The 14,687-nt window shown below is 37.0% G+C and overlaps 1 protein-coding gene across 1 annotated transcript in view; it reads right to left on the bottom strand.

Annotated features, from left to right (window-relative positions):
* mrc2 (mannose receptor, C-type 2) overlaps positions 1 to 12,653 on the bottom strand; it is a 36,928-nt gene extending 24,275 nt beyond the window's left edge. The window contains exons 1-2 of the mRNA XM_081386365.1: positions 12,355 to 12,653; positions 3,346 to 3,783 (exon numbers count right to left, since the gene is read on the bottom strand). Coding sequence (XP_081242491.1) covers positions 3,346 to 3,783; positions 12,355 to 12,481 — 565 coding nt within the window. The 5' untranslated portion in view covers positions 12,482 to 12,653. The remainder of the gene's footprint in view (positions 1 to 3,345; positions 3,784 to 12,354) is intronic.
* Positions 12,654 to 14,687: the final 2,034 nt, after the last annotated feature.

Raw genomic sequence — 14,687 nt, 5'->3', positions numbered from 1 at the left:
CACATTTTAGACTGGAGAGAGAGTGTGTAGTTGTGATACAGTTCCACCGCTGCTGCAGTTCAGAGATGTGGAAAAGTAGGACACTCAATAAAAACAGATATTCACTTCCAAAAACTTGACTCTCAGTGGAACTTTCAGAACGTACACAGTTTCATTCTTGTGTACACAAACACACACACACACACACACACACACACACACACACACACACACACACACACACACACACACACACACACACACACACACACACACACACACACACTTAAGCACAAAAACAGCTCTCTGTTGGCATATGTCTGTAGCAACTTTCTGTCAAGAACGACCCGGCACAGCACTGAGACCAAGAAACACAGAGGTGAGAGGAAAGAGAAGGAATCTGTGCTGTGTGTGAAGTGTCTGCTTCTGAAGGACTTTAACAGTTCCAGTTTACATCAAATTACCATTCCACTTTATGATTCTGGGTCCATAACAATTCCATAGACAATTCAAGTTTTTTTTAAGACCACCAATAAATACATATATATACTAAACAAAAATAAAATTAACAATTAAGCTCCATCGACATGGGCAGAAGAAAGCAGACGCTCAAGAATCATTAACATAACCAAATGTCATGAAATTGTGTAAATGTTGAAGGGGTGGACTGGAATCCACTGCTGCTTCAATGTATATGTAATGAGTGATTATAATCAAGGTATTACTCAATATTTGTCCTTCTAAATATCAAATGAGTTGAATGACTTCTCTGGAGATTTTACTTTGTTATAGAAGTTACCAGTGTGATTACTGAAATGTTCTTTTCATGTATTCTTTAATATCTGTATTTGATATTTGAATGCAGTAACAGTGCTTGCTCATTTAGCCCGGCTTCCAGAAATGAAATAGGGACTTGTTTTGTGTCTGAGAATGGTCTTCAACATGTTAAAACAAATAGGGGTCATTGAAGTCTATAGTTTAAAGGACCATTTCTCAGTTAAAGCCTATATTTTCCATTTAGAAAGTGTCCTCTCCTGAGAGAAAGAACTTATCTTGATGTTTTGAGACGAGACTCCTGTTTATAGTTAGAGCCTGTCCAAATCCAAACTTGGAACCATGTTGGTGTGTGTTTTAGTCTTCTTGGTTACTGGTTAAGGAACAACTGGCATTATTGGAGATTGACTGAGTTGTTGTTTGGGACATGCTGGCGCTCACCAACCCAAATCTGCGACCTGGAAGGTCACGGCATGCCTGACTTCAGGGTCCGAGTGTCAGCTGCATAATCTACGGAGATATGCTTCAGTCTATCTGTATATGTGTGGGAAATTACTATGTTTATCTATTTCTTAGCCAATGAGAATCATTAAACCTGTAAGCAATGACGTAGCTTAGACCTTGGAAATGGTATAACTGCTGTGATCAACTGTAAGCAGGGCGGCCTACAAACTCCTGTGTGAGTCTTGAAGCTGAACTTCTGCTGATGAAACTGCAAACTATCTTCAGTAAATCTTTTCTTTAAATTATTATAATTCTAACTCCGGGTCTTCTTTCAAACATCTGGTCCTTGGGTCCTAAACTGTTAACCCCTAACAATATAATGGCTACTATATTTAGCCTACTATAAAACCACAATACCTATCAGTAATGATATGACCTAAAAATACATGTAAAAACTACTGTTGGGTAATGAATGACTGTGATTTGAGATGTAAATGAGTCACTATGAGACAGATTGTCTGATGAGACGACTGGGCCTGTGTATACAACCACACGGCAGACTTTTAAATTGGCTTCTTGTTTGGTGAGTTGCTGATCCAAATTGGGAGTTGCCCTTTGCAAAAAGTCCACACTCATGGATAAAATCCTAGTATAACTATCACTGAAGTCCAAAAGATATGTGGCCTTAAAATGCCCTTTCCTCTGTCCAGACTACCTTCCCTTACCCTTTGTTTCTTTTTTAAATCATCTTCTAATTATGTATTTGTTCCACGACCTTTAATATATATATATATATTTTTTTTTTTTCTAAAACACAATGTCCTAACCATGTGTGACAGCGACAATCAATAAAAGTAATGTAAATCTTTTGAGTTTTTGTCCAAACCATCTGCGACAACAGGCAGGACATTTTGTTGATTGTTTGGTTTATTTGTCATGTTTGGTTGCTCCGCCCACAATGCAATATCATTGGTCCAAAATCCTGTTTCACATAGCTGTACACTACTGTTCAAAAGTTTGGGGTGAGTAAGACTTTTATATTTTTGAAAGAAATTAATACTTACACATTAAATTGATGAAAATTGACAGTAAAGACATTAATAATGTTACAAATTATTTATATTTCAAATAAATGCTGCTTTTTGTTTTTACCTTTTTATGCATCAAAGAATCCAGATTTTTTTTTTTTTATCAAAGATTCCACAAAATGTTTAGCAGCAAAAACTGTTTCCAACATTGCTAATAATAGGAAATGTTTCTTGAGCAGTAAATCAGCATATTAGACTGATTTCAGAATGACACTGAAGACCGGAGTAATGATGCCGAAAATTCAACTTTATATCAAACAATTTAAAATATATTCAAATAAAAAACAGTTATTCCAAATTCTAATAATATTTAAAGGGTTAGTTTACCCAAAAATGAAAATTCTGTCAGTAATTACTCACACTCATGTTGTTCCAACCCCGTAAGACTTTTGTTCATCTTCGGAACACAAATTGTGAAAACTGTGTTTCACGTCACCACTTACCACACATGACCAGAGTCGCCCAATAGTGAGCCTACGTGTGACGTACAACATAGACGCGCTGCGCAAAAACACTACGTAAAAAGACTTGAGGTCCAGAGAGAAGGAAATGAAAAGTGGAATAAAGTCGTTATTTTTGTTTGTTTTTGAGCACAAAAAGATTGAGCCACTGGAGTCACTTGGACTATATTAACAATGTCTTTCATACATTTTCTGGGCCAGCAAGTTAAGGTGTCCATAAGCCTGCAGGAGGAGTGATCCAGCTCTCAGATTTCATCAAAAATACCTTAATTTGTGTTCCGAAGATGAACGAAAGTCTTACGGGGTTGAAACAACATGAGGGTGAGTAATTACTGACAGAATTTTCATTTTTGGGTGAACTAACCCTTTAACAATATTACTGTTTTTACTGTATTTTTAATCAAATAAATTCAGATTTTTCAAAAACATAAAAAAAAAATTCTTTCCAACCCCAACTTTTGAATGATATTTTTTATCAAACATCAAATATGTTCTGATTGGCTGTGATTTGTTTCAGTGTGGACAGATAAAATACTGGTTAGGATATCGTGTAACTGTGAGAAAGAGAGTAAAGAAACAACATCATTTAATGTGCTGACCTCGGTACGACTTGGCGCAAAGGTCTTGATTGTCATCATAGACTCGCCACAGGAGCTTTTGGGAGGGGGGTCTTGCAGGCGGGGCGGCGCCGTCCGAGACATTGCCGCTGTTGAGGAGTAATTTAGGGGAGTGCAAGTAAGTTTCAAGCGTCTCCAAGAACTTGCTGCAGCTCCAGGTCCAGCGCACTCGTGGAGGCTCGTAGTCGCACCGAAACACGCCCAGTGGTGACTTAATGGCAGAAGTGCTCATGTTGCCCACGGTGATGCCCAAGCAGAGGGAGGAGCCAATGTTGAAGAGCCGCCCCCTGGTTACCCACTTCCAAAGCTGGGCGTCACTCTTGCAGGATGAGGAGAGGTACAGCATGTGATCTCGTACCCCCAAGCAGCCCTGCGCTCCCTCGTGGAAAAACGCAAAAGTGTCCGATTCATCCGTATGCGCTGTTGCAGAAAGAGAGAGAGAAGAGTTATTAGCCAGACATGTTGTAGAAGAGACATCTGATAACCCTGTAATTGTAAATATGGAAAGATCATTAACGCTTTGATGCCAAGCATAGACATTTACTGAGGTTTTTAATGATTTTACCCACCATTAAGCCAAATGACTGATCCGACAGAAGCCATTTCCATCAAACTCTCAACGTCATGTGACCAAAACTGTTTTTGTCTCACAGCTATTTTCATTGTATATTATTACTGCAGTAGGATAAGCAAGCCCCTTTTGATTCTCTTTCACCCACTCTAATGTTCAATAAAAACAAGTAGTTCACAGCCAACACAAGCAAAGCACAAATCCTGCTCAAACAATCCCACAGAAAGTTTTTATGTGCTTCAACTGGCCTCGATTGTAAAACACTGATTTAATTACAGGTGAAAAGTAATTGTTTGAGGGAAATCTAGAGTTTCAGGTTACAGTCTGTGTGTGTGTGTGTGTGTGTGTGTGGCTTCTGGGTATGCTTTGAATTTCGAACACATCATATTTCTAACTGCAAATAGATAGTAATTAACAAAAACAAAACGAAAAAGTGCAACATAAACTGCCCTGAGAGAACGCAGACATTGGCAATATTCCTCTTTTGTGTGAACACACACATTTATCCCAGTTTCATCATAACTGAGAACACTCCAGCACCCATAAGTGGTTTGTGGTATTCTGAAATGAGGAGGCAAAAAAAACTCTCTGTGTTTAGATTTTTTTTTTTTTTGTCCATAAAGATGTATACGTTCAAAAGTTTTTTTAAATGTTTTTGAAAGAAGTTAGTGCTCATCACAGCTGCATTTATTTGCTCAAAAATACAGTAAAACAGTAACATTATGAAATATTTTTACAATTTAAAATAACTGTTTTCTATTTGAATATATTTTAAAATTTAATTTATTCCTGTGATGTCAAAGCTGAATTTTCAGCATCATTACTCCAGTCTTCAGTGTCACATGATCCTTCAGAAATCAGTCTAATATTATGATTTGCTGCTTAAGAAGCATTTCTTATTATTATCAATGTTGAAAAGAGTTGCTTAATATTTTTGTCAAAATTGTTATACATTTTTTTTAATTCAAGTTAAAAAGAACAGCATTTATTTGAAATAGAAATAGTCACTTTTGATCAGTTTAATGCTGTTTTAATTTCATTTTAATGCTGAATAAAAGTATTATATATTTGAATAAAAAAACTTACCGACCCCAAACTTTGGAACGGTAGTGTATTTACATTGGACTAAAATCTATTACATTTATACTAATATATAAAATGGATATATCACATCAAAGTCTAATAAAGTATATGTTAATAAACATTGTTACATTGACACGGCAACAAATATCTACATACAGATCATGTACTTTTGATTCTGACATGACAGAAAGTGATGATATCCGATGATATTGAGCTGTTTCGATGATTTGTAGACCAGTTGCAAACGTAATAGGTGGCATTATCCTGTTGACAATCAATTACTGATGTCAAACTTTATTTACTTGTGTCATTGAGTTTAATCTCATATTTCACAATTATTTGTTTTCATTTTGTACTGTCGATTATTTTCCTATCGAGGAGTAACTTCCTTTCCTTGCCTCCTTGGAAAAAAAGTGCCTGCATGTCATAAATTACAGAGCTGCTGTACTGGATACTCACAATGCATTAAGAATAAAGAAATACATTGGTATTTGAGTATATATGTGATGTTTAGCGAGAGAAGGAAAAGGAAAAGAGATGGCTAGGAGGAGAGTCAAGTAGAAGGCAGAAGAGCCAAAGCCGGCAGCGTTCCCGAAAGCCAGTCTGGTTTCTTTTTATACTTCCATTCTGCTCTCTCTTTATCTGTCTCTCTCGTGCTCCCTCTCATTCCTGCAGGGGGGAATGCAAGGTTACAACCACAACGTCAGAAAGAAAGAAAATCAGAGCAAAAGAAAGATAGCCTGAAGAGATATCCGAGAGGAACAGCTGTGTTTCCAAACACAGTAGTTCTAAAGCCGGGGAATGGGAAATGGGATCACTCTAAAAACAAACAGGAGCTTCTCTAAAAAACAGAGACAAAAAAAGTTAACTGAGACCCTGGGAGACTTTCCCAATATCATCAAGCAATGCTCTCAGACATATATTTCCATAAAAGCATTCTGTAATTTAGATAAAAATATAGATAAATAGTGTTTTTAAAGATAAACTTTTTACCAGGCCCTGGCAACAGAGAACCTATGGATAAATCCTAGATCAGGTGTCTAACGAATGAGATGTAAAATAACAAGAGTTGAAAATGTGAACAAATCCAACTAGGACAATTCTTTCCCTGGGGTCCTGATTCCACTTGTTAATGACATGCAGTCCGTGACAAACCGGGAATAAAACAAGTCTTTCCGTCTTCCTGCAGAAGAATCTGAGGGCACCATGTGATCTGGGCGAGTCATATAATTGGTGGAGGTAAGACCCTGGGGAGATACTTCAGGAAGGAAGGAAGGTAAAAGACATGCGCGTTCACACAAACTTCAAAGCGTTTCTCTCCACTCCAGACAGATAAAGGGCAAAGCAGGCTCAGACATTTCTTGAGCATCGTCTTAATGTCTTCAGCACGACTCAGGGCTTTACTGCATGAGATGAGTAATTATGAGCGTTTGAATAAAGGCGACAAAAATGACATTGTTTGTAAATGATCACAAACTCTGATCAAATATTTCCAACTTTTGATGATCTGGTCAGGATCTACATTTCCAGGTTTTGTCTCAAACTAAATATGTAATTAAATGAAAAGTCAAGCTTACTCTGGTTCTTCTTAATGCAGAATAAAAATAAAATAAATGATAATAATAATAATAATAATAATAAACCTACTAATTTTCATATCAATAAGTTAAAGGAGAACTCCGGTCAATTTTAACATTGAGCTCATTTTTTTGTAAATTTGGAGTGCTGTCAATACAGAGAACAACGACAAAAATCGGTGTTGCCTACACCGAGTTATTCTATTTTTAAAATTTGCACCCTGTTGACTTCAATGGGGCAAGTACTAAACCTGCTTTTAGCCTCTTAACATCCTTGATGTGTCATTACAAGTGCACAGAAAATGTGAGTGATTCCTTCAGAGTGAACACGGGTGAATCTGACTGCAGTAGATGTGAAAGAAATGGATAATGATGTTATTTCAGCCAGCGCACATACCTCTGTTTACATCCTGTTTTCGGTAGAAGTCCAAAGTAGTCGATTGTCGAGTTCACGCGCGTGATCATAGGTAACTAAACCTATGCGCGTGAACTCGACAATCGACTACTTTGGACTTCGACCGAAAACAGGATGTAAATACAGGTATTTGCGCTGGCTTATTAAATTTTAAAAAGAGGATAACACGGTGTAGGCAACACCGATTTTTGTCGTTGTTCTCTGTATTGACAGCACTCCAAATTGACAAAAAAATTAGCTCAATGTTAAAATTGACCGGAGTTCTCCTTTAAGTAATTTAAATATTAGTTAAATAAATTAATACTTAATTACTCTTTTTTCTCATTGAGGGCCAAAAAAAATAAAAAATACTACTTAAATTGAAAACATTTTTATTTTAATAATATATGATAATAATAATCTTTCTCTCAGTGTAGGACAAATAGAATGTAATGAATACAAATACATAAAATAGCAAAAGCAGCAGCACTTTTAGTAGTAAACAATGATAATAATAATACTAATAATAATAATACTTAAAACTGCAAATTCATAAAAAAGAAAGCCTAAATCAAATAACCAAGAGCTATCGTCATCAACGTGCCCTTGAGAAAGGCAGCTTACTTGAAAAAAGGTTGCTTCAGGGGATTGTTGCTTTGGATAAAAGCATCTGCTAAATGACTGCTTACTTCCAGAACTACTGCATAACCGAAAAACAGAAAAATAGCATGACAGCTGGCGCAGGATGTCACATGAGCAGCAGTCGTGCATGCCCTGCAGAGAGCATGCAGTGTTACAAAAAATGATTAAACATAAAAAAAGATCTGTAAATCAGCAGTGGATGTGTGATTAAAGAGAGATGCATATTAGCTATGGATGATCTGTCTGAAGTCCAGTTAGAGAACTGAGAGGCAGAAGGTTTTCGGACAGTTATTGAGTAGGCTGACACGGCTTACAGGAAGAAACTCTTTTTTTCAGCCTGTGGTTTTGGCATGAATGCTCCATAAAACCACCTTCTTCCATGGTAGAGATGAGAACATATCATGGCACGGATGCTGCTGCACAGCTAAATAAACTGGTTTTGCGATCACTGATTACGTAATGCTGATGATGACATCGATAAGTCTAGTGTGGGTGAAAATGGTCTCTTCATCACAGTCTGTGGAATGTTCCCGATAAATTGTCCCTTTAAGGTTTAAAGTTGCTAAAAACAGATCTGATGCTAAACTTCCCATCTGAAACAGTTACCTATAAAACACCAACTCGGAGCTGAAGGCTAAAAAACACAGGAGACATTGCTAAGATTATGATATTGTTATGCTAAGAATGTTATCATCTTAGAAATTAGCCATGTTCTAATTAGTGTTTGACCGATACTGGCTTTCTAATGTGCAGGGTGACTGATAATAATGCAATGCAATACAATGTACTAATGAAAAATGAGATGAACACAAAATTGTCCAAATTCAATATATTTTCAGCATACTATTTACTCAAAATTAATGGTTAATTGATCAAAAATTGATCACACTAATTATAAAAAAATTGCTGATTTTTCAGACAAAAAAAAGTGATTCTATACTTTAACATAACTTCTATCGCCAACATCTTATAACTAGTCGATGCCTTCTGAATTTAGAGTGTAATCCCCATGACGAAATACAAAGGACACTACAAAATGGAAAAGGCCGAAGAAACAGGCACACATCGGGGGGGACTAAAGTCTGAGCGTGAGCTTAGTCATGTGGTGGTATGTGGTTTCCCCCGAACCCTGATTCTAAGCTACCAAGACTAAACGTTTATTATTATGACAGATGTATTTTTGTTTCTCCCTTCCCCTTTTTGGAGGAGGGCAATGAGTTTGGGATGTGGGATGTAGTGAGAGAGAGAGAGAGAGAGAGAGAGAGAGAGAGAGAGAGAGAGAGAGAGAGAGAGAGAGAGAGAGAGAGAGAGAGAGAGAGACTGAGGTGGAGTTGGGGGAAGGAAGGTAACAAGCCAGCTGGGAGACAGGGAGAGGGGAAAAAAAAAGAAGGAGTGAGGGAGCAAAAGGAAGGGTGCAGAGAGAGGTCAGGGTTTTAGTTGATCCTTTTATTCTGTAAACACAGATGACTGACCAACACACAGGAAATTCCGGGCCGGCATTTGTTTCTCAGCTCCCGTTACTGAGCCCTCAGCCAGAGCTCTGAGCTGAGATCAAACCGCAACTGAGGCAGAAACAGGTCTAATATAAGAGTCTCCCCACAGCTTTTTACATGCATTGACACAAAAATAAAAATGCATCAATAATTAAAAGTGTCAAAAAGCATGTCTAATAATTTATATATATATTTGACCATAATGGATAATAAATCTAAAGCAGCTCTCAGAAACAAATATAAATCTTAAGCATCAAATGGTCAGTGGTAGAAGATGCTATTTATTTTCTATAACACCTTTTACCAAAATTTGGTTCCAAAAAGTTTTCAACTCCTAAATGTATATAAAACAATTTATTAATTATAATTTTATTTTAAATATATAAAATAATTTTAAGTACTAAAATATTAAAATGTATCAACAAAACTACTTAATAAAATATTTAAATAATTATTTAAATAAATGTAACATTTTAAGGACTAAAATATTAAAATTGATAAATAAAAAAAATTAACCACAATAAAATAAACACAAAAAGGTTAAATAAGTTCAATAGATTTTGTTGTGTGATTAGTCAAAAAGCTCCAGACCAGAGGTGACACGGGCCAAAACAACCATTTTATGATCTATAGGCTACAAGAGAGAATAAGAAAACTTGCAGCTACTCATGCTAAGAATATTCATAATTCCATCTGCATCCTGCAACTCCTACAGCAATCTGCGCTGTTGGGTCTTCGGTGACGTATTTTAGCTTGTTTAACAACACTGCTCTGTTCTTTAGAAGAAAGAAAAATTTCCCTGACACAGAGGTGCAAAACCCTATTCTGTGTCTGCTGGACTGTGAAGTTGAGAGAAGCCCTAAAAAGTATACAAGACCTCCGAGACGTAGACAGCCCTCGGCTGCGGCTCGTTATTGTGTAACCGGATATTTAGGGCACATCTGCTTATGGGGTGAGAATCAAGCGCTTGAGAACACAGGTTAACGGAGCAGTGAGAAACCAAGAACATGCTTCTGCAAACAAGCCCACTAAAGTTGCGCTTTAAAACATAAAAGCAGTGCCTATTGGTGTTGCATCTGTGAACGAATCAGTTTTCTGAACAAATCTTGTAAGTGAACAAATCGAATCGTTATTTTCAGACACTGACTAGTTCAGAGAATCCCATTTTGAAACCAGTGCTTTTCAGCCTTTAATGACTGAGTATGAGCAAACAGCATTAGAGTTTGGGCTCTAAAGGAGCTTGTTGGTCTAACTGAACGAGTCAAATGTTGGACTTATTTGGACTCTACTGGCTTTTAAAGGGGTCATCGGATGCCCATTTTCCACAAGTTGGTGTGATTCTTTAGGGTCTTCATATAAAGTTTGTAACATACTTTGGTTAAAATTCCACAATGGTTGTGTAAAACAACACCCTTTTTACCTCCTCAACAACAGCTTTGTTTACAGCGACCCGTTTCGGTGCATGTTTCTTTAAATGATAATGAGCAACTGCTTACCCCACCCCTCTCTCCCATGGGGCGTGTCCACACAAGTGTAGGGTGCTTCTCAATATCCTCCCTCTGTCCTCCATCATATGACCCTTAAAGGGTAACTCTCGCCAAAATGCAACCTAGGGTCTTTTTGTTAATCTACCTGAGGCAAACTTTCGTTTAAAAGCATAATTAGAATGGAAACGCCACTTTTAAGTTTGACCGTATTTTCGTTTTCGGTCAAATTGCCTCTTGAATGGGAGTGCTTGGGGCACTACAGTGATAGCATAAAAAAAAATGTAAAACACTAAGAAGGCTCAACACAACATAAAACTTTGCTCGAAGTATTGTTTGTGCACACAGAATTTACTAAAAAGAAAGATTTTGAACTACTCACTGTAGCTATGTCTGCCGGCATTTTGACAGTCAAAAATAGTCGATCTCCGAATGTGAATGAACTGACTCTGAATTCTATTATTGCTTCTTATATGAGCATCCTTTTTCAAATACAAGGTCAATACTGATTTTCACTAACAACAAAACAACAAATTATCCGTGAATTTATCTGGAACTAAGCTTTAGGAGCTTTCCATCTTTACTCTCTTCCCTGTTAGGTTGCATTCGGAGATCGACTATTTTTGACTGCCAAAATGCCAGCGGACTGAGAAAACATGCGTCTATCTTCTGCTTAGAAACCTTGTATATTAAAGTTTCCAGAGATTGACCAATACACATTTAGTTAAATAGTTAAATATGTGTAGTATTAGATTCAGTGTTGAAAAAATATAAAAAATAAAGTTACAACGAGCAAATGTCACCCAATCGTTGGAATGGCCCTAATACGGGACAGTTCGTCAGTGGTTGTGGGAGGAGCATGAGCAATGCGACATCATATTGCTCAGAAAATCCAAACGACTTAATTATTTAGAGCGTTTAGGCTTTTTGAGGATTAAAAAAAATAAAAAATTTGATGGACCAGAGTGAATGTTTTTTTTTTTCATGGTGGTTGTGTCCACACACTGCAAAGAAACATTTATATGCAAACACCATATAAAAGTGAATTTTGCATCTGATGACCCCTTTAACAAGACACTCGTTTGTGAAGGAAATGAAGCAAACCAAGTCTTACAGACCTATCTATAGTTTGATTATGCCAAACAGTGTACAAAATTAAGGAAAATTGCAGCTATTGTTTGTTGTCAGTTTTAGAGAAATACTTATGATGCTTAAATGTCATTTCTAGAGTTTCTTCTTTATAGTATATCCATGAATTTTTTGATAAAGAATGTCAAATATTTTCAATCATGAGCGACTTTAACGAATCAGTTGAGTAAACGATTCAGCGACTCAAACAACACACAAAAGGACATTCTCTTGTCGCCACCTACTGGTGTAACTATGTAACCTGAAGAAAGCGTCAATAAACGAACCAGTTAATGAATCTCTTAGTAAATCGATTTAAATGATTCGAATAACTGGAATGAATCAATATCCACACCATCAGCGCTCGCACTCCCCCTCCCCCTGTTCTCTCTTCCTCTTTTCACATCTGGTTCCACTCAGAGTTTGGACCTTCGTGGCATTCCTTCACATCAGTGCACCCGAAGCCAACATTACACAACAGCACCCCAAATAAAACCAAGCCTCATTATTAGTTATTTCTTATTCACAAAACACGTCAACAACCACGAAAACAAAGAAGAATAAAATGCAAAAGGCATTGGGAAAAAAAAAGTGATAATAAAGCGTGAATATTTCCTACCTGAGTGCACGGTGGTGCTCCGCTCCAGGCTTAATACTAGAAATAAATATAAAGTGCATCTGCAAACATTTATCCACGCGCGACTCCAACAGCCGTCGCGGTGCCCGCCGCCGTGCTGATGATGCATACCCGCGGAGAGGTGAAACGGAGAGAAACACGACTGTTTTCCCCCCTTCCCTTTGAAACAGAAGCAGGGCTTGTGAAGGACAGACGGGCTTTGAGAGTGTGAGTGTCGCTGTGTGCGTGGACTGTGATGAGTTCGGAGTGAATGAGCGGGGCAGACCGTTCACTTTCACTGCACACGCACACACTCACACGTCCCAAGAAAATGAAGTGGAAGAGGCGGAGAAATAAGTTTGAATGACTACCGGACACCCGGGATAAGTGTCCAGGACTGGGAATTTAGCAGACTTTCTTAACACTTTGCTCTCAGGCAACAAAAACACGACATTGTTCATTCTTTGTGTAGATAATAGCCTATACTCACATGCAACACTAGCTTTAGCCTACTTGGGGAAAGAAATAGCGTTCTTGGAAGTCTCCTGTGACAAAAAGCAAACGTGCTACCTATTTTCTGCACATGAAGTTAGACAAAGACTTACAATGCATTGCAGACCAACAGTATTCATATTAATTCAAGTAAAAAATGCATATGAAAATATAGAAAGGTCTCCACGAATAGTGCACAGGGCCTAAAACCAAATGGTCAGTGGAAGGAAGTGCTTAACCATGAGGTTAACCTAAATTGTAATATTAACAATTTTATTGGTTACACTTTATTTGATAACACTTTATTTTACAGTGTCCTTGTTACATGTTACATGTACTTACCATAGTAATAACAGTAAATTATGCATAATTACATGCAACTAACCCTCAACCAAATCCTAATCCTGCCTAAGTACATGTAGTTGCTTAATATTTCTGAGTACTTAAATATATAATTACACTGTAACAATGACACATTTTTTAAGCTGTCTGTGTTACAGAGTACTTAAATGCATAATTACACTGTAATAATAAACGTACTTAGGCCTACTACTACAGGGTTGGGATTTGTTTGGTTATGGGGTAGTTTTTTGTTTTATTTATAGTTATTACAGTAACTACATGTAACATGTATAACAAGGACACTTAAAAATGGAAAGGGTTTCCATTTTTCTATTTATTTTGCAACCCCGTTATCAAAATCTGATAGTTTAAAAAGTAAAAAAAAAAAACACCAACAGGGCTATAGAAAATAAATAAATAAATAAATAAATAAATAAATATGGCAGAATAGATAACCGGCTTGTAAACTGAGGGTTACATATTAATATAACATATTTGGTCACTAAAACTAGCTAATTAAAATATAAGCACAAATAACTTAACATCAGTTTAACAGATATTGTGTTATTTCAGTCAAAAGGATCAAGACCTGAAGGTGACAATGGTCAAAATCACCATTTCAGGTGATAAAAAGGGGGAGGGGAAATGTAACTTTTCATGGAAATTTATGCTAATGTTAGATAAGTTTATACAATAATAGTTAATCAAAAATATGATCAAACAAGTAACATGCCAAAAACATTTTTAAAGCATTTGAGGATTTTCTCCTTCTACATTTTAAATTATTTGAATGACTTCTTTATGCTTGAGATTTACTCACAGAATACGTTTTTGAGAAAGACACCTGACATGTGTAAAAACATATTTAATCTTCTTGCCAAGACATCCGAGGTCACTGGGGTCTCTTCAGTCGGGCGCCTATACGTGACCAATTCTTAGCTAAAGCACTTACTTCACTTTTCAAATCAGAGAATGACAACGAATATTGTCTGAACATCTCACTGAGAGAAAAAACATGTTTTGGGGGCGTTTCCTGTTTGGAGCAAGAGCTCGACCAACTCCAACCTCCGAGAAGCTGTGTATCTGTGTGTGTGCGCGTTTCTGGTACCATTTTGTACAGGACCTGACGTTCACGAGGTGAACAACTGACATGCAGGGAATGACCATCTGACAGACAAACAAACCTAGAAACCCAGATTGGTGACCTCAGTGGAAGTTTATCTATTTCCAAACTAATCAGAATCATTCAACCTGAAGTAATGACGTAGCTTAATGACCCGTGTAAAGTATTGCTGTGGTTTTGTGAATGCACAGCAGAGCAGCCTACAATCTCCTTGCTGAGTATTGAAGCCGAGTTCTGCTGATGAAAACGCAAACTATCCTTCAGTAAAAAAATTCTTCAATTGATTATACTTCTGACTCCTAGGCTTCATTCATCATATATGGTCTTTGGGTCTTTAACTGTAGAACTGGATGTTTTTGACACTCCTTGTAACGTTTGG

This window comes from Scardinius erythrophthalmus, assembly GCF_964197995.2.
Source record: "Scardinius erythrophthalmus genome assembly, chromosome: 1".
Lineage (NCBI taxonomy): Eukaryota > Metazoa > Chordata > Actinopteri > Cypriniformes > Leuciscidae > Scardinius > Scardinius erythrophthalmus.
This window is presented reverse-complemented; position numbering and strand designations above follow the sequence as displayed.